The sequence below is a fragment of the Mytilus californianus genome, unplaced genomic scaffold, assembly GCF_021869535.1.
Source record: "Mytilus californianus isolate M0D057914Y unplaced genomic scaffold, xbMytCali1.0.p SCAF_14, whole genome shotgun sequence".
NCBI lineage: Eukaryota > Metazoa > Mollusca > Bivalvia > Mytilida > Mytilidae > Mytilus > Mytilus californianus.
The window spans coordinates 31,559,699-31,581,845 of NW_026262626.1; the positions used below are offsets into that span (position 1 = coordinate 31,559,699).

The 22,147-nt window shown below is 32.4% G+C and overlaps 1 protein-coding gene across 1 annotated transcript in view; it reads left to right on the plus strand.

Annotated features, from left to right (window-relative positions):
* Positions 1 to 22,147, plus strand: part of LOC127724686 (uncharacterized) — a 261,959-nt gene that overhangs the window by 11,976 nt on the left and 227,836 nt on the right. The window contains exons 2-3 of the mRNA XM_052231740.1: positions 1,044 to 1,204; positions 4,878 to 4,941. Coding sequence (XP_052087700.1) covers positions 1,134 to 1,204; positions 4,878 to 4,941 — 135 coding nt within the window. The 5' untranslated portion in view covers positions 1,044 to 1,133. The remainder of the gene's footprint in view (positions 1 to 1,043; positions 1,205 to 4,877; positions 4,942 to 22,147) is intronic.

Here is a 22,147-nt window from a genome sequence, read left to right on the forward strand (position 1 = left end):
GTTTTGTGTATGGAAAGAGGACTCCAGGAGCATTTTTGTTTTCTTTTTTCAGTTCTAGATGTTTTAAAATTGAACACTTTTGTGTTATGCTTACTGAAATATTTTAGAGCGACAATTTTTTAATTGCTTGCCTATGAACTAATAAGAAACACATTTAAAACATCTCATATATTTCCTTCTATTTTTTATTTGAGAAATTGTCCAAAAATCATCATTTTGTCTTTTTTTTTTACATTTTTTCAATGATTACCAGCACTGTTCAGGACCAAATCACCAGAGAATGTTCTCTCGCAGGATGACTTTACTCACAGCGATGCTATATGATCAGTTTTCACATCCATTTATCGACAACTTTCTGTTAACTGATTCTTTTAGCCTGAGTGTAGTTAGTGATTAATAGCTTACAGAACATCTTGATCCTTCAATCTGACTCTACTTAAGAATAAGGAATACTTGTGTAAAAGGTAGAGAACTGTGTATTTATTCTTTTGCATGAGGAGAGGAACTTACATTATATGTACTCTTACAGATCTTTGGAAGTTTTAAGTATCCACCTCTCCTCAGGAGTAGGTAGTTTCCCAGTTACTCTGATGTCCGCACAGCCTTAACACATTCAAAAAGAGTAAAGATGTCTTCTTTTTAACATTTTCCCATTGTCTTGCACAAACCATGAATGAATCATTTGTATTTTTAAAGTTTTTTTCTATGCATTATAAGTTTTATTTAGTTTTAGGAAAAATAAATGATAGCAATAAAATTAAAATTGAGAATGGAAATGGGGAATGTGTCAAAGAGACAACAACCTGACCATAGAGCAGACAACAGTCGAAGGCCACCAATTGGTCTTCAATGCAGCGAGAAACTCCCGCACCCGGAGGCGTCCTTCAGCTGACCCCTAAACAAATATGTATACTAGTTCAGTGATAATGGACGTCATACTAAACTAGAACATATAAGATTAAAAATAATTATTGCTGTCTGTTATAAAAGTCAATCTCACTGTGAATACAATTTTAAGTATTTTTGTTTTTATTTGATTACAGATTTATAAGGATTTAGCTGACGAGGGATTAAAATTTTCAGTCATGGAAAAATGTGGAACTTGATGTTAACAGAAATGGTGATGGAGTAAAATGGCCATGTTTCGGAATGTGTTTGGAGGTTGTGTATCTGATAGGAGTACAGAAGCCATGCGTCGTCAAAAGTATGTTTGATGCTAACAAGGTTATTTTCAGTTTTCTCCCCAGGACTTTTATATAATGCAGTTGTAAATGTGCGACATTAAACTTAATTCACCCCTTACATTATGATGCTGCAGCATGTCTTTAATGAACTGTTGCTTGCACATTAAGGATGTTCGCTACTCTGCTTCAAAATAACAAGCTTTTTAAAAAATTGTTATAAATTGATAGTATATAAATAAAGGAACTATAAAAGTAGAAAAAAATGAAGGGTCGATGTGCTTGTTTTCGAGAGATAAGACATTGAAAAATTGGCGGGAACTGTTTCTCTCTAGATTTTTCATATATTTAACATTGGCACCTTTTTTCTTTCAAAAACTACGAAAAAATATCAAGAATCTTATAAGATTTCCAAAAATGGCTTTTTAAATAATATGTAATAACATTATGAAAAGAACAGTAAGGGTTACCGGGCAAAAGTTTTATTGTCACTAAGATAGATAAAACTAGAGGATTCCAAATATCTGACAAAAAGTGAAAAACAAGAGTAGCGAACATCCTTAAAAAAATAATAAAATAGATACATGTATATGTCATCACTTCATTTATGACAAAATTACATTTAAATCCATAGATGTATAATAAGCTGGTGTCTTCCTGCTATTCCTACATTTTATAAATACATATTCCTTCTATTCCTACAAACAAAGAACAATAGATGTTGGTATAAGGTGTTTTGTTGTTTTAGCAATTTAAATTTGATTAAAATACAGATAAGTACAGGTAATCTGGAAAGGATTGTTACAATGATAAAAATAAATAGAAAAAAGTAGATGCATGTTAAACAGGTTTTAAACCAATTAGAGAGAGATAAATATACCCCTAGGTACATGAATTTTTTTAAATCAATTAATTGTGATTAAAACTAAAGTATATTTTTTAAAAGTCAGGCTTTCTTAATCATTTATATCGGAAAAATGATTTTAATAAGTTGTGATAAAAATAAAAAAATCATTTCAAAATATTAAAAATAGGGCTTTTTTGTATCATTTTCAACATGTTCAATGAAATACATTAAAATATGAAATTTCAATAGGTAATTAAAACAAAATTTAATATTTTCAAAATATTGAATAAGGCTTTTTATCATTTTGAGCATTAAACTAAACCAGACCTCTAATCCTAATGATTCCTGATAGACAAAGTATTATGTGCACTTCAGATTTGTGTATATATTTTCTTTATTCCTGTAACACATCAGGTATCTAACTTTTACAATTCTTTGATACTTGCTGAATTTGAAAATAGTCGCTGTAGATCACATTTGTTATTACTATACATATATAAAGCAATGTATGATACTTATTTATGTACATATCATAGAATAAATGCATGTTTTCAATATTTTATCTGAATTCTCCTTTCAAATGTAATTGAAGTAATTAATTACATTTGCCAAGTAATTGGAAAGTAATTAATTACATTGGAAAAAAGTCAAATGTAATGTGTAATTTAATTGAAGATTTTGTAATTGTAATTGAATGTAATTAATTACTTTCAAAAGTAATTGACCCCATGTCTGTTTTTACTATGTATTACTATATTGGATATTTGGACATTTTTAAATAGGTTTACATTGAGGTTCAAAGGATCCAAAATTAGACTTTGTTTGATTTCATCAAAAACTGAATTCTTGTGGTTCTATGAAATGCTGAATTAATCTAACTGTTCATTCAGATGTTTAATTTTGCACCCTGTTTTCAAATTAGTCAATATTAAGGTATTAAACTTTGTTTGAATTCATGTTTTTTTTTTTTATATATTAAGCTTTCCTTGTAATTGATAAATAGTTATGGGACTTAAATCATACATTATTAATGTTGTAATAAGATCTTTATTTACATTGGCACAAATATCGATTTTGTCATCAACAAATTAAAACAGAACTAAATTTGTATTCTTTTCGAATCTTTTTTTTGAGGATATATAATTACACACCCACGTTTATTTTCTATATAGAGATTGCTTTATCTATGTATAACATGATACATATTTATTATCAGGTTAAATCCTACTGCCTGTCGATACTTTTATTCTGGCATTGCACAAGTTATGTCTTCTTTGACTGTCTATGGTGTTAAAACACTAAATCCCTGGGATGCGTTTAATTGATTTTAGTCTCTGATGCATGATTTTTTATTATTGATTGTTTTTGGCTTTTAACTAGCTTTCAGTAACTGCGAGTACTCTCAAATCGTACTTTCGTGTTAATTTAACCTGTTGACACAACTTGTTATGCATTTTTGTTATTCAATGTTTACTTATTTTGTGTTTTATATCTCATCTCAATATTTTTAATATGTACCACCTTTGATAAGTATTTAGTATGACGATAAATTTTGACTTCTGTGCATGTACTGTGAACAACAAATTTATTTATTTTGTAAAATATAAAAAATATTTCCGTACTCCTTACAACAAATTACTATATTTAAATTTTCCTGTGTACATTATTTTATTTAACGCCATTTTGTCCCAGGTTAGAGTTGTCTTTTTGACATTGTTTTACAGCTTTTTTATTAATATTGTAATTATATTATGTCATAGATCAAACTTATTCGTTAAGTGTATGTATACTTGTTTTTGTCTATATGTCTTTTTGATCGAGTTAAGCCTTTTCAATTGATATTTTATAGTGTGTTTTTTTATGTTATAATGTTACACTACTGTTTCAGGTTAGGGTGATGGTTGGTGCCTGTTGAAACATTTAAACCCGCTGCATTTGTATGCACCTGTCCTAAGTCAGGAGCCTTGTTCAGTGGTTTTCGTTTGTTGATGTTGTTCATAAGTGTTTCTTGTTTCTCGTTTTTATGCCCCCGCCGTAGCGGAGGGGGCATTAAGTTTTACCCTTGTCCGTCTGTACGTTCGTACGTACGAACGAACGTACATACATCCCAAAGTTGGTTTCTGTTTTCTTACTTTAGTTTGCCTCAACCAAATGTTATGAAACTTATACAAAATGCTTATTACCACAAAACACAGATCAAGTTTGAATTTTGGTGGTGTCACTTTAACCGTTCTAGAGTTATGCCACTTATGAATGGAAAAATTGCTGAAGTTTTTGTTTCCGTTCTCTAACTTAAGTTTGCCTCAACCAAATGTTATGAAACTTATACATAATACTTATTACCACAAAACTCAGACCAAGTACAAATTTGGGTAGCGTCACTTTTATTGTTCTTCAGTTATGTCCCTTTATAAATTTATATGATATGCAAGCGGGGGCATCATCTGTGTCCCATGGACACATTCCCCATTTTTTTTTTTATATAGATAAGACTGTTGGTTTTCCTGTTTGAATTGTTTTGCACTAGTCATTTTGGGGCCTTTTATAGCTAACTGTTCGGTGTGATTTAAGGCTCCGTGTTGAAGGCCATACTTTGACCTATAATTGTTTACTTTTTACACATTGTGATTAGGATGGAGAGTTGTCTCATCGGCACTCATACCACATCTTCTTATTTCTTTATGTAGCATTTATCAGTCATTGCAGAAAAAAATGGGACTTCATTTAGTTTTAGTACTGGTATTCAATATTTTTCAAACACTTCACAATTCTTTTTTTTATGACGATTGCTGGGGACAAGCCTTTCATGTGCTCATGGCACAACTGTTGATTAACTGTTTTTATTGCAGATTAAAGTTTGGAGTTCCACTACACATTGCTTTAAAGAATGGATATATACCTGTTTCACTTGTTGTAAGTATTTATCATTTTTATTATCATTTTGGTCCAGATACGGATCCTATGTCCACACTTTGCTTACAAGGATCTGACAAAATTAATTCTACTTTCTGTTCTGGAAATTATTGCATCAGCCAATGAAATTACTGCCTTCAATATTTTGAGGGTTTGTATCATTACAACAAAACCAGAGGATCCATTTAGGTCTTAAAAACAGAAAGAAGAAAGGAGCATTTTCAGATCCTTGTAAGCAAAGCTTGGACACAGGATTTGTATTTGAATCAGATTGGAAGAAAATATTACAAATATCAAGACCTATCTTCCTTCCATTTAAAGCCAAATTATTAGATAACTCTGTATAAGGAGGCAATAGGTTTGCATTCCATCTGTCTTTCCAACTTGTTTTTCAGGCTTTATTCTGTAAGCCTTTGGGCCAGGTGAGCTTTTCTCATCACTTGTCGTCTGTGGTGAACTTTTACAAAAATCTTCTCCTCTTAAACTATTGGGCCATATTTAACCAAGCTTGGACACAATCATCATTAGCCAAGTGGCAAAAATTTTCAGAATGTTGAGGTCTACCAAATGTCCATCCATTTATGTCAAAACTGACAGGAGTTATGCCCTTAAATGAATAATTTTACAATTTTTATGCCCCAGCCGTAGCGGAGGGGGCATTAAGTTTAACCCTTGGCCGTCTGTACGTACGTCCCAAAATTGGTTTCCGTTCTCTAACTTGAGTTTGCCTTAACCAAATGTTATGAAACTTATACACAATGCTTATTACCACAAAACACAGATCAAGTTTGAATTTTGGTGGCATCACTTTGACCATTCCAGAGTTGTGCCCCTTTATAAATGGAAAAATTGCAAATTTTTTAGTTTCCGTTCTCTAACTTAAGTTTGCCTCAACCAAATGTTATGAAACTTACACACAATGCTTATTACCACAAAACACAGATCAAGTTTGAATTTTGGTGGCGTCACTTTAACCGTTTTAGAGTTATGCCCCTTTATAAATGAAAAAATTGCAAAATTTTTATTTTCTTCTAAATATCAAGTAATTTTTAAAATTGGAGTTATCTTCCTTTGTCCATGACTATAGTTGAATCAACTACAATTAATGCTTTATACAATGCAATGTTTAATTTTGACTTCCACTGATAAAACACAGATCAAGTTGAATTTGGGTAGTGTCACTTTAACCATTATTGAGTTATGCCCCTTTATAAATCGAAAGATTGCAAAATTTTTAGTTTCCATTCTGTAACTTAAGTTTGCCCCAACCAAACATTATGAAACCTATACACAATATTCATTACCACAAAACTAAGATCAAGTACAAATTTTTTGTTTCCGTTTTCTAACTTTAGTTTGCCTCACCCAAATATTATGAAACTTATACACAATGCTTATAACTACATAATACAGATTAAGTTTGAAATTTGGTGGTGACACTTTTACCATTCTTGAGTTATGTCCCTTTATAAACATAAAAATTGCTGAAGTTTTCGTTTCCGTTCTCTAACTTTAGTTTGTCTCAACCAAATGTTATAAAACTTATACACAACCGTTCTAGAGTTATTCGTGTTTACAAATAGAAAAATTGCTGAATTTTTAGTTTCTGTTCTCTACTTAAGTTTACCTCATCCAAATGTTATGAGACTTACACACAATGCTTATTACCACAAAACTCAGATCAAGTTCAAATTTGGGTAGTGTCACTTTTACCGTTCTTCAGTTATGTCCCTTTATAACTATATGATATGCAAGCGGGGGCATAATCTGTGTCCACATGTGGTCACTATCCACATTTATTTCTTCATTCTTTATTATTTTCTTGAAATCCATAATAGATAGCGAGAAGCTTTAAACAGCAAAACTGATCTGCAAGACAAGCTCTACAAATAAGTCAAGGGACCAAAATCGTCATACGTCTTCTTTTTAGAGTTGTAGCCCTTTAATGATGATTTTTACCATTTTTTGCACTTTTATATTCCGTTTACAGGATGTTTTATGGCATACCTTTGTCTGCCCGCCCATCCGCCCATCTGTCCGTCCAGTCTTGTTAGCACTCTCACGTGTACAATTCTTGCTAGATTTTTTTTAGGTTTATATCAGCAATGTCTCAGACGAGTTTGAAAAATCAGTGCTAATTAATCATTTTTAAAAGAGTTATGCCCTTAGCAACATTAATTATATGAAAAATTGCACCGTTAGCACTCTTATGTGTACAATTCTTGCCAGATTTTTATCTAATTTATTCCAAAGGTTTCTTTCAGCAATGTCTCGACCAAGTACGAAAATCAGTGCTGATCAAATATTTTTAAAAGAGTTATAACCCTTGGAAATATTAATTATATGGAAAATTGCATTTAAAGTGCTCTCATGTGTACACTTTCTGTCAGATTTCTATCAAATTGATATCAAATGTTTATATAAGTAATGTCTTGAACAAGTTGGAAAATCAGTGCCGATCAAATTTTTTAAAAAGAGTTATGCCCCTTGGAAATATTAATTATATTGGAAATTGCATTGTATTTGCTCTCAATGCAAGTCTTCATTTCTCTTCAGATATTTGTAAAAAGTTTTAAAGAACAAAAAAAAAAAGAAGAAATTTTTGAAAAATTTATTGTTTTCTTGGGTTTCCTGTTACATGTTATGCATATAGCATTATCATATCCTATTGTTTTCTTATTGCATTAGACTAAGGGTTTAAGTAATGATCTATTTAAAAAAAAACCAATAAAAAATAATGATTTATCTGGCAATTCAGATCACTGCAAATACTTATGAATTTGGCAACCCTGTTTTAGGTTTTCAAAAATTTTGACCTCAAGCCATTTATTGTTGAAATGTGCACATGCTGCAGTGGAATTGATGCTGTTAATGTGAATGCAGAGATCGGTTTAATGTCAAAAATTTCATTGACTGACAAGTTTTTCAACTTTTCTAAATGCAAAGGAAGAAAACTGACTTTTGACTGTTAACATATAGGGGACATCCGTTTTAATTGATTTTTGGTGTTTAATGCAACTTTCAACACAATGGCTATTTTGTGGTGGCCAGTTTTTATACGCCCAGTTACAGGACGTATTATGGTATACCGTTGTCCGTCGGTCTGTCGTCAACATGTTGGACAATAACTCAAAAACCCTTTAACCAATTTTGAAACTTTGATGAATTGTTTATATCTATTGACGTGAGCTCCCTTTAAATTTTTATAAATTTTGGATCTTTCGTTTCCGAGTTATGGTGTTTTATTCATTAAAAAAGGGTGATTTTCAAGTTTTCGGACAATAACTCAAAAATGCTTTGAACAGTTTTCATGAAGCTTTGGTGAATTGTTTATATCTATTGATGTGAGCTCCCTTTCGATTTTCATAAATTTTATTTACGTTTCCATGTTATGGTGTTTTTTTTCATTAAAAAAGGGAGATTTTCCAGTATTATGACAATTACTCATAAAAGCCTTGAGCAGTTTTCATGAAACTTTGGTGAATTGTTTATATCTATTGATGTGAGCTCCCTTTCGAATTCAATAAATTTTAGTTTTTACGTTTCCAAGTTATGGGTTTTTTCAAAAATGCCTTGAGCAGTTTCATGAAACTTTGGTGACTGGTTTATATCTATTGAAAAAGCGACGGGCCTATCATGCGCTCATGGCGCAGCTGTTTATTATTGGTGGAGGAAGCCCAATGAGAACCACTACCTTCAGTAGGAAAACTGACATGGCTAGTCAATTAAGATTGGAGTCGAATGCACCTGCCACATGCATGGTTTGAACTCACAACCTCAATGTTGACAGGCTAGTGATACAGTAGTTGAACTACTGAGACCATTAGGCCACTGAGACCCCTCCCCCCACATTTAATATTGAAATGTTTGCCTATAAAAAATAGATACAGAAAAATTTTAAAAAGCTAAAGGCATCACAAGACTACAGATAAGTCAAACATGGCTAAACTGTTGTTCGATTCCTTATTGCCCCTTAATGACAATTATGACCAATTTTATGCATTTTCGCCATCACTTTGCATCTGTCATCTGTACGTCTGTCCTTCGTTCATAAACTTTTTCTTTGAAAATCTTCTCCTCTGAAACTGCTCAATGAATTGAAACCAAAGTTTGTCTGCTTAATCTATAGAATGTCAACTACAAAGTTTGGGATATTTGTCCAGATTGATCAACCAAAATGGCCTTTTGTCAAAAAATTCAACATAGGGGTCAAAATACAGTTTTGGTTATTATTTCTAAAATTATAGCAATTGGAGAAAAACTGACAGGGTAGAAATGGTCAGCAGAATAAGTTCTTTCTACCATGAAATCTGTTCTCCTATTTTGGAGTTATTGCCCCATAAATGTTGATTTTTGTCTCACCTTGACGGAGTCAAAAAGCGAGACATAGGTATACTGTTTCTGGTGGCGGTGGCATCAACAATGTATTAGTTTTTGACTAGGATTAGTTTATGGTGAACCACAAGTGGTAGGTCAATGATATTTGGTATGCAGTTTTATTAGCAATAGCACATCTTATTTCCATGGAGATTATTTGGCTCCGCCCCCTCAGTCATGGTCTATTGACTTTGAAAATTTTGCTTAGTTTACATGTATTAGTTTGTGATTAGGTCAGTTTATGGGGAAACACTAGTGGTAGGTCAATGATATTTGTTATGCAGTTGTATAAGCATTGGCATATCTCATTTCCATGGAGATTATTTGGCTCCGCCCCCTCAGGCATCGTCTATTGACTTTGAAACTTTTGCTTAGTTTATATGTATTTGTTTGTGATTAGATCAGTTTAAGACGAACTGCTAATATTAAGTCAGTGATATTTAGTTTATATGCAAATTTATTGGCATTTGCAAATCTAGTTTCCATGGAGATTATATAGCCCCACCCCCCTCATCATGGTTCATTGACTTTGAAACTTTTACATAGTTTACAAGTTAATGTTTGTATTTAGTAAAATTGAGAATGGAAATGGGGAAGGTGTCAAAGAGACAACAACCCGACCATAGAGCAGACAACAGCCGAAGGCCACCAATGGGTCTTCAATGCAACGAGAAACTCCCGCACCCGGAGGCGTCCTTCAGCTGGCCCCTTAACAAATATGTATACTAGTTCAGTGATAATGGACGTCATACTAAACAGTAAACTCCAAATTATACACAAGAAACTAAAATTAAAAATGATACAAGACTAACAAAGTCCAGAGGCTCCTGACTTGGGACAGGCGCAAAAATGTAGCGGGGTTAAACATGTTTTTTGAGATCTCAACCCTCCCCCTATACCTCTAGCCAATGTAGAAAAAACAAACGTACAACAGTACACACAGTAAAACTCAGTTTAAGAGAAGTCCGAGTCCGATGTCAGAATAGGAAATAAAAGAAAATAAACAAAATGACAATAATACATAAATAACAACAGACTACTAGCAGTTACTGACATGCCTGCTCCAGACCTCAATTAAACTAATTGAAAGATTATGTCTTCATCATATGAATATCAGGCACAATCCCTCCTGTTAGGGGTTTAGTATTATACCATCATAAAATATATGAGAAGAACATAACCCGTGTCATGCCAACAACTGGTTTTAGAATAAATATGTTTAATTCCAATGCAAAGACCCTATAAGTGAATCAATATTAAAGCCAAAATATGCAATCTTTAATGACCTGACAACAGTATCGTAACTATATCCCTTCTTAATAAGTCTGTTTAAAGGTTTTGTTAGCTTTTGAGGTGAATACTGACATTTTTGTGCTTTGTAAAGAATATTACCATAAAAGATTGGATGTGAAATACCCAAACATATAAGATGTCTGTATGTTGAGTTATATTTACGAATGATGTCCTTATACCGATGATAAAATTTAGTAAATGTTTTGACTAGTTTATGATATCGAAAACCGTGGTGTAATAATTTTTCAGTAGTACATAAATTTCTCTCGCTAAAATCTAATACGTTGTTACATACACGAGTGAATCGTACAAGTTGAGATATATAAACACCATAAGATGGTGACAAGGGAACGTAACCATCTAAAAATGGATAATTAACGATAGGAAATGAAAAATCATCTCTTTTATCATAAATTTTTGTATTAAGCTTCCCATTAATGATATAGATATCAAGATCGAGGAAAGGACAGTGGTCATTGTTAGTATTAGCTTTATTTAAAGTAAGTTCAACAGGATAAATTTCTTTAGTATACATACTGAAGTCGTCATTATTGAGAGCCAATATATCATCCAAATATCTAAAAGTATTGTTAAATTTTTGTATCAGATGTTGTTTCGATGGGTCTTTGCTGATTTTAGTCATAAATTGTAACTCATAACAATACAAAAACAGGTCCGCAATAAGTGGTGCAAAGTTAGTCCCCATTGGAATTCCGATAACTTGACGATATACGGAATCTCCAAAGCGAACAAAAATGTTATCAAGTAAAAATTCAAGGGCAGATATAGTATCAAAGCATGTCCAATTGACATAGCTCTCTTGTTTGTTACTACTAAAAAATGACCTAAAAGAGTTTGAACATATGTATTCGCATTCCGACTTTTTAAATGCCCATTTAATTAGGTGTGTGAATTTTTTCTTAATAAGAATATGAGGCAAAGTGGTATATAGGGTAGAAAAATCAAAACTTTGAACAGATTCAAAATCACCAATATATGCATGCAGTTTATCAAGTACTTCCAACGAGTTTTTGACACTCCAAAAGTAGTTAATTCCACTATTTTCAAAGGCCTTATTTGAACAATTTATTATCAGGTTTTTGATTGTACCAAGTGTACTAGTAAGTAGAATAGACAATTTAGTAGTGGAACAATGACTTGAAGACGAAATAAATCTATATTTGTAAGGTGATTTGTGTAGCTTCGGAAGCCAGTACATAGTTGGGACTTTCATTGTATTTGGTTCTGCTTGTAAAGAAGTAGCTAATAGTCTATGTTTGTTACAGATATCGTTTTCTGAAAATGAAGTCAGTTGGAATGTTGGTAAATTCGTGATTTCCTTTTGCAGAACCTCAATGTAAAATTTACGTCAAACTATAATGATATTATTAGCAGCTTTATCAGCCGGGACAAAAACAAATTCCTTGGCTAGTTCTTTTAGTTTATGTTTGATACGAGAAATAGGATTTTTATGGTTGTTGTTAAGAGTAAAATGTTCTTTAAAATGTTGTATACGTAAATTAACTATCTTCATTACTGAATTAAAAAAAGAGTTCAAAGATTTTTTGTCAGCTTTTTCCCGTTTTATCCATTTCAAACAGTAAGCACGAAGTGAGTCGTGGATGATATAAGACACTCATTCCAATAAATAATTGACGGGGAACGATATTTGGGTCCTTTACTGAGGAATGATTTTAACTCTCGGTCTCGAATGATGTTAAGGTCTCCTGTTATAACATGGGAAATGGGGCCATAAGCGTATTCTGAATTACTACAATTACATGACGGAGGTGTATTTTCACTGATATTTACATCTTTACAGACTTGGCTATAATTAAACACAAATTTTCGGGTAGATTTCTTGTAAATATAACAAATAAGAGGGAGTTCAGTATTATCAAAATATCCAGGAATTTGTTCTTTAACAGAATGGTCGTTAAAAATACCAGCAATATTTACAAAATCAAATATTAGGTTTGTTTAAAGGGAATGACTTATAATAAGTCAATGGTATTTGGTATGCAGTTGTATTAGCATTGGTACATCTCATTTTCATGGAGATTTTTTAGCCATGTACCTTCAGTCATGGTTCATCGACTTTGAATTTTTGCATAACTAACATGTTAAAGTATTGCTATTTTAATTTCAACATTTGCATTATCAAAATTACAAAAAGGCGAGACATATCTCTGTGATAACAGTTTATTAACTTTTTTGGCATTTCCTTGACATTTTTCAAAAATTATAGGAGGTAGCTTAAAAGTGTTAATTGAGCTGCATGACAAGATGAATCCATCCTGAAAGTCGGAGAAAAATCTACCTACTAGTTTTGAGTTATTGCATCTGAAATATTTGATTTTTCCCCCCAATTTTAGCAGTTATTGGCTGTTATCGTGAAAATTATAGAAGTTTGGTTAGAATGGTTAAATGCAAAAAGAATCAACACAACAAGATGTATTTACCCTGAAAATTGAAAAAAAATCTGTGTGTTTTGAAGTTATGACCCGGAAATATAAATTTTTGCAGTTTTGGGCTGTTATCATGTTAAAAGTGTAAACTGCATAGTTTTCATATAACCAATTTATATTTTTATAAGGCATTATTTTTTGGGGGCTTTCACTCATTCATTATGAATTCATTCAATTTGGCCTTTATAATTCAAGGGGAATTATACTCCCCCAATTCAATAATACATCAAATAGGTTAATACCTGCCGGGATCTCCCCAGGAACAATTATGTATTTTAATATTTAAGGTAATTCCTGTCGGGATCTCCCCAGGAATAGGCCTGCCGGGATCTTCCCAGGTTGGTAATTGTCTTTAGTCAAGTAGCTCACACCTGCCAGGATCTCCCCAAGTGACATTTCATACAGTTTTAAGTTTGCTGCGGGGATCTTCCCAGCATTGTTATGTATTTTGTACAAGTATTCACATAATTTCACCAGTAGGCATTTTCAATTTATATGTATTTTATTTGGTTTAAAAAATTTAAAGGTTAAATTTTTCAATGAATGAGTAGCCCCAAGAAAGCCAATACTGTAACATTTTAAGTTATAGAAATGTACCGTATGTTGTTATGTATTGGTATCTAAGTTGGATAATGATGTTTAGATGTAGTATGTTATATAATAAAAGTTTTCTTAAAAAATGTTGTGTATTAACCTGTAAATATTATGATTTTATTATTTTAAAGGTCCTTTGTATATAAAACAATAACTGTGCTTGGAAGTTATGCAAAAACAGATGTTAGCAGTCAGTTCTATAAAACTTTTAGTGAATTCATACTTCAGACTGGTAACTTCATAAATACAACTTTTGCAAATATTGCTTTGTTTAAACACTTCTAGTTCATATATTAGCTAAATTATGTTAGAAATATGATTAAAGATGATATTGTTGTGACAAAATTTCTAAACTGACCATTTGAGGCAGAAATTGTGAACTTTTATTGACAAATAGGCATACAGTAAGATGTGGACTGGAGACAGAGGCAGGATTGGATACTTTATATAATCTTGAATGTTGGAATGGTAAACTACTAAACTTTACATTTATAGTATTCTGAAAAGCTTTCAATTTGTTATCAGAATAGTTTCAAATAGGTTCTAGCCATTTCATCTCAGCAAACATGCACATAGGGTAAGTTGACAATAATTAAAGTCTTGTTTTCAAATTCTTTAAAAATTGAAACAGGGGTTGGGGTATAGAATGTACATTAAAAGAAAAGTAAGAGTATATGCAGTGATTTCTTTAAGGCTATAATTATGATAAATAAGTACTGTTGTGAGAAAAAGTGTTTTTCAAGAGTTTTCTATTTGAATAAATGTTAGTATAGGTTGCACTTTGTAAATACAACTGTTTCACAAGCCAGGCCTCTTTTGGGGAGATATATAATATTCATAGATATTTTTGTTTTGTTTACGTACTGGTTCCCAGATATGATCTCTATGTTTCATCTCATAGAGAAATAACTTGGGAATGTTACCAGTATTAAAACACATGGTAGCGGTGAAAAATGAATTCTGAGGAATACCCAAAGTGAAGGTAGGGGTAGTACAGAATTTGAGTATAAGTTTAAAACTCTTAGAAGTTTGGGGCATATAAATGTTGAAAATATGCCGCACAGCCCTATGTTTTTACCTTTGAATAAAAAAGTAGTGCATATCAACTTTCCTTCCAGGATATTCCTATGGGAAATTGCATTGTCTATATTTTACAGAAGTGCAACCTATATTGGGTGAAAAAAGAGAACATATAGAATTTCACCAAATCTGGTTTATCTCAGATATTTTAATGAAATTAACTCAAATATAAAGTTTTATAAATATTTGATGAAGATTGAGAAAATACAGGGCCTTAAATATGATGACTCAGCATAAATTCACAGTTTACAGTATGCATAGTTTACTTAAAGCCCTGAATGCAAAATAAATTCATAATATATGCATATTTGTAATTTAAATTGTTCAGAAGTGCTTATATTTACTCTTCGCAGTCATTGAAACTCATAGATCCTTGATGAATATTGTTGTTGGGGTGTCTTTGTCCTGTCGATAACCCAAAAGTAAGCCGTAACACCTGAATTTGTTTTTTTAGCTCACCTGACCTGAAAGGTCAAGTGAGCTTTTCTCATCACTTTGCGTCCGTCGTCCGTCGTCCTGCGTCCGTCGTCCGTCGTCCGTCGTCCGTCGTCCGTAAACTTTTACAAAAATCTTCTCCTCTGAAACTACTGGGCCAAATTTAACCAAACTTGGCCACAATCATCATTGGGGTATCTAGTTTTAAAAATGTGTGGCGTGACCCGGTCAACCAACCAAGATGGCCGCCACGGCTAAAAATAGAACATAGGGGTAAAATGCAGTTTTTAGCTTATAACTCAAAAACCAAAGCATTAAGAGCAAATCTGACATGGGGTAAAATTGTTCATCAGGTCAAGATCTATCTGCCCTGAAATTTTCAGATGAATCGGACAACCCGTTATTGGGTTGCTGCCCCTGAATTGGTTATTTTAAGGAAATTTTGCTGTTTTTGGTTATTATCTTGAATATTATTATAGATAGAGATAAACTGTAAACAGCAATAATGTTCAGCAAAGTAAGATTTACAAATAAGTCAATATAACCGAAATGGTCAGTTGACCCCTTTAGGAGTAATTGCCCTTTATAGTCAATTTTTAACCATTTTTCGTAAATCTTAGTAATCTTTTACAAAAATCTTCTCCTCTGAAACAACTGGGCCAAATTAAACCAAACTTGGCCACAATCATCATTGGGGTATCTAGTTTAAAAAATGTGTGGCGTGACCCGGCCAACCAACCAAGATGGCCGCCACAGCTAAAAATAAAACATAGGGGTAAAATGCAGTTTTTGGCTTATAACTCAAAAACCAAAGCATTTAGAGCAAATCTGACATGAAGTAAAATTGTTTATCAGGTCAAGATCTATCTGCCCTGAAATTTTCAGATGAATCGAACAACCTGTTGTTGGGTTGCTGCCCCTGAATTGGTAATTTTAAGGAAATTTTGTTGTTTTTGGTTATTATCTTGAATATTATTATAGATAGAGATAAACTGTAAACAGCAATAATGTTCAGCAAAGTAAGATTAACAAATAAGTCAACATGACTGAAATGGTCAGTTGACCCCTTTAGGAGTTATTGCCCTTTATAGTCAATTTTTAACAATTTTTCGTAAATCTTAGTAATCTTTTACAAAAATCTTCTCCTCTGAAACTCCGTGGCCAAATTAAACCAAACTTGGCCACAATCATCATTTGGTTATCTAGTTTTAAAAATGTGTGGCGTGACCTGGTCAACCAACCAAGATGGCCGCCACGGCTAAAAATAGAACATAGGGGTAAAATTCAGTTTTTGGCTTTTAACTCAAAAAACCAAAGCATTTAAAGCAAATCTGACATGGGTAAAATTGTTCATCAGGTCAAGATCTATCTGCCCTGAAATTTTCAGATGAATCGGACAACCCGTTATTGGGTTGCTGCCCCTGAATTGGTAATTTTAAGGAAATTTTGCTGTTTTTGGTTATTATCTTGAATATTATTATAGATAGAGATAAACTGTAAACAGCAATAATGTTCAGCAAAGTAAGATTTACAAATAAGTCAATATAACCGAAATGGTCAGTTGACCCCTTTAGGAGTAATTGCCCTTTATAGTCAATTTTTAACCATTTTTCGTAAATCTTAGTAATCTTTTACAAAAATCTTCTCCTCTGAAACAACTGGGCCAAATTAAACCAAACTTGGCCACAATCATCATTTGGTTATCTAGTTTTGAAAATGTGTGGCGTGACCTGGTCAACCAACCAAGATGGCCGCCACGGCTAAAAATAGAACATAGGGGTAAAATTCAGTTTTTGGCTTTTAACTCAAAAACCAAAGCATTTAAAGCAAATCTGACATGAAGTAAAATTGTTTATCAGGTCAAGATCTATCTGCCCTGAAATTTTCAGATGAATCGGACAACCCGTTGTTGGGTTGCTGCCCCTGAATTGGTAATTTTAAGGTGATTTTGCTGTTTTTGGTTATTATCTTGAATATTATTATAGATAGAGATAAACTGTAAAAAACAATAAATGTCGGCAAAGTAAGATCTACAAATAAGAAAACATGACCGAAATTGTCAGTTGACCCCTTTAGGAGTTATTGCCCTTTATAGTCAATTTTTAACCATTTTTTCGTAAATCTTAGTAATCTTTTACAAAAATCTTCTCCTCTGAAACTACTGGGCCAAGTTAATTATAGATAGAGATAATTGTAAGCAGGAAAAATGTTCAGTAAATTAAGATGTACAAACACATCACCATCACCAAAACACAATTTTGTCATGAATCCATCTGCGTCCTTTGTTTAATATTCACATAGACCAAGGTGAGCGACACAGGCTCTTTAGAGCCTCTAGTTTTGTGACTGCGGCAAAAAAAATACAAGCTAGAAATACAAAAATACCTCAATAAAACTAACAATAGTGTGTTCTATCATAAATATGTAGTAAATATTCCATATTCACAGACAGTCAGGGGTACTACTTGTACAAGTAATCTTTATTTACTTGAAGAAGGAAATAAAATATACTTATATAAGTTAATTATAATGTTTGAATAACCTCCCCTTAATTTTCTCAAAAATTTACTTGTATAAGTAATTTTTTTTTACAATCCCACAAATTTTTTTGAGATGTAATAACATCATGAACATGCCTTTAACAATTTTTCTCAGGTTAGCTCATAATTTTTGATTAGAGTCCAATGTTTCATGTTATTAATTCAACAAAGAAACTGATTGCACAAAGATCTTTAGCACATACTTACAACTTCTCGTCCAATCAAATTGCTTATATTTGCCTTCTAATTTTCATAGTACATACTTTTTCCATGTACTAAGTAACTACGCATGAATGACCACAAGGGTAAGATTTCATTGTATCGTAATCAAGATATTAAAAAAAAAATTGCTACTGGCTATTTTGAAATAAATGCTGTGTTCCAAATTAAACTAAATAGTTTGTAACTAGTTTTCAAATTGATTTTTTAACATCCTACTATTTAATCTTAGGATCTAAAAATGTTTTTGATGATTAAAAGTTTCTTTCGTTTAAATAAAGAGTAACAAATATGATTTTTTATACCTTGATTAGAGTACAACGCCATCTGAAAATTGTAATCATTTATCTTCCATGCAATTACTTTGTACACAAAAAAGAGTGAACCATGAAACCTTGTGAAGGGAGATTAAAGCAATTTGATCTATTTCGTCATGAATTGATTGATTATTGGTTGCTTAATGTCCAGTGACAAATATTTCATGCATGAAAACTATCCACTAGACTACCTATGGGTACATACCAGGGCAGATCCAGTCATTTTTAAAAGGGGTTCCAACCCGAAATAAAGGGGGGGGGTCCAACTGTATGTCCTCATTCAAAAGCATTGATCATCACAAAAAGGGCATTTTTCATCCCCCTCCTGAACTCCCCCTCCCCCTTTTTGGATCTGCCACTGCAAACTATCTATATGTGTAAAATTTATTATAGTTTTAGTTTTTATGTGAAATTGAAAAAAATGTTTTCAAGAATGTAAAGCTTCCACTGCAATTTAATTATTGCCTGCTATTAGTCAATTTATTTTGTCATCTTGCCATGTAAAGAAGTACACCTATAAAAAAAACACCGCTTTATGTCAATAAACATACTAACACCAGCAGCTACCATCTTTTCATTCTGGATTCAATATTTTACAATGATACTAGTGAGTAGATTTACAAAACTACGTAAATGAGCTACACTTAGTCAGCCAAAACATACCAATAGACTAATTACAGGATTACTCAAGTTGTAAATATGTGCTAAATTGGATAGTGTATGGAAAGGTATATACTATGAAATTAAGAGCTCGGGGCAAGCCCCTCGCTCTAAATATCATAGTATATACCTTTCCATACACTAACCGACACTAAGTATTTGGGCAAGGCCTTCAAAAATTGCCCCTTGGGGGCTTGTAAATTATTTGTTAATGAGCAGTGTTCTGAAGATAACAGACAAATGAGATTTTCATTGTCCATGAAATTACACTTAAATGATTAGTAAAGACATCTGCAAAGGACAGACAATTAAAAACTCTATTAGAGCAAAGAAGTCTTAAGAATTCAAGAAAAGAAGATAGGATGACTTTTTTACTTGTATAAGTAAAAAAATCTGAATGCGTAAGGGACATAACTAAGCCAATTTTTTTTTTTACCTATACAAGTAAATAAAATACACTTGTATAAGTATCCTACAAATTTACTTATATAAGTATATTAATATTTTCTTCTTTAAGTAAATAAAAATTACTTGTACAAGTAGTACCCCTGACTGACAGAAACAGCAGAATAATTTAACAAATTTGAGGCCCCAGTGGCAAAAAAACAGAGAAAAATGCCTACTCCTTGGGTCATAAAACAGATAATTTAGTTTATACACGACACAATGTATCTTCTATCTAAGAGTTAAGAAGTCAGTCAATCTATTTTTAGGTATATTTATTTTTAGATTTTATTAGAGATTACTCCTAGAGGGGTATGTAATTTGATGACCTCATTATAAAAGTAACAAGCTGACCTAACATAAGTTTTTTAAAGTACTAAAAGTACTTTTAAGAATGGGAGCCATATAACTTTCTCCTCTATTCTTTGAAGTGACTTTGATGCAAGGCTTTTATTAATTATTTTGGACAATTTTAAATACGCCTTGGTTATAATGTAAGCAGTTTTGTGGTCATTCTTAAGAGATGGTCCTTAGAATGTTGAATAAGATACATCAGGACTAATAAGAAGGTTATTTGTAAAGATCATGAAAAATGTATCTTTGAGTTTATGTTATAGTTTTCATATAACCAATTTATATTTTTATAAGGCATTATTTCTTGGGGACTTTCACTCATTCATTATTATGAATTCATTCAATTTGGCCTTTATAATTCAAGGGGAATTATACACCCCCAATTCAAAAATACATCAGATAGGTTAATTCCTGCCGGGATCTCCCCAGGAACAATTCTGAGGAATACCCAAAGTGAAGGAAGGAGTAGTACAGAATTTTAGTATAAGTTTAAACTCTTAGAAGTTCTGGGCATATAAATGTTGAAAATATGCCGCACAGCCCTATGTTTTTACCTTTGAATAAAAAAGTAGTGCCTATCAACTTTCCGATCTAGGATATAATTTTTTACGAAACTTCATAGTAAAAGTAGCACAGCTTTAGCCGCAAAGGGAGTTCCTATGGGAAATTGCATTGTCTATATTTACAGAAGTGCAACCTATAGGAGCTAGGTTAAACATATCAATTTCAAAAATGATCAGCAACACAAGAGTAACTATAATGTGTGCATATAAAGGTCCTTATTGTCCAACTGATGATTTTTTCACAAAGTGAGCAATACAGGCACAGGTGAGCCTCTTGTTGCTTATTGTTCTGAAACAATGATAGATGAAAAGAAACTTGGAAAAGCTAAAATGATTTTCTAATTTGTCAATATGAGTGAAATCATTGGTCAACTGCTTGAAGGGGTTAATGGCCGAAAATGGTGATTTTTATCAATTTTTGCATTTTTAAGCAAAACTGTAGTAGATGAGGAAAAACTTTGAATATAAAAATTTATCAGCAATTATGGCAGTTTTGGTTATTATTTCTAAAATAATAGCAATTAGAGAAAAACTGGCAGGCCTAAGAGTAGAAATGGTCAGCAGAACAAGTTCTTTCTACCATGAAATCTGTTCTCCTATTTTGGAGTTATTGCCCCATAAACGTTGATTTTTGACATTTTTGGCATTTCTTTGACATTTTTCAAAAATTATAGGAGGTAGCTTAGAAGTGTTAATTTAGCTGCATGACAAGATGAATCCATCCTGAAGGTTGGAGAAAAATCTACCAACTTGTTTTTGAGTTATTGCAATTGAAATATTTGATTTTTTTCCCCCAAATTTAGCAGTTATTGGCTTTTATTGTAAAAATTATAGAAGTTTGGTTAGAATTGTTAAATGCAAAAAGAATCAACACAACAAGATGTATCTACCCTGAAAATTGAAAAAAAAATCTGTGTGTTTTGAAGTTATGCCCCTGAAATATAATTTTTGCAGTTTTGGGCTGTTATTATGTTAAAAGTTTAAACTGCAAAAATGATCAACCTAATGAGATCTGATTTTTATACGACCGCAAAAATTAAAAATTTTTTGGTCGTATATTGGTATGACGTTGGCGTCGTCGTCGTCGTCGTCGTCCGAAGACACATTGGTTTTGGCACTCTAACTTTAGTTTAAGTGAATGGATCTCCATGAAATTTAACCATAAGGTTCAATACCACGAAAGGAAGGCTGGGATTGATTTTGGGGGTTATGGTACCAACAGTTAAGGAATAAGGGGCCAAAAATAAGCATTTTTGTAACTTCCAGACAATAACTTGTGTGTAAGTGTATGGATCTCTCTGACATTGTACCACAAGGTTCCATATCACAAAGGGAAGGCTGTAATTGATTTTGGGGGTAATTGCCTCAAAATTTTAGGAATAAGGGGCCAAAAAAGGGGCAAAAAACAAGCATTTTTCTAGTTTCATGACAATAACTTGTGTGTAAGTGTTTGGATATTTCTGAAATTGTACTACAAGGTTCCATATCACAAAGGGAAAGCTGGAATTGAGTTTGGGGGTAATTGTCCGAAACGTTTAGGAATTGGGGGCCAAAAAGGGGCCAAAAATAAGCATTTTTCTAGTTTCCAGACAATAACTTGTGTTCAAGTGTATGGATCTCTCTGAAATTGTACTGCAAGGTACCATACCACAAAGGGAAGGCTGGGATTGAGTTTGGGGGTGATGAATCATAAGGGGGTTCAAAAAATTTTGGGGGGGGGGGAATTTTTTTTCTTTACTTTTTTTCCTTTTTTTTTTCTTTTAAAATTTTCCATTTTAAGTTGGTTATTTCTGATTTATATTTAAAAGCAAATTGATATGGTAGGAGATACACACCAAACAGGATGTGTAAATTATTATATA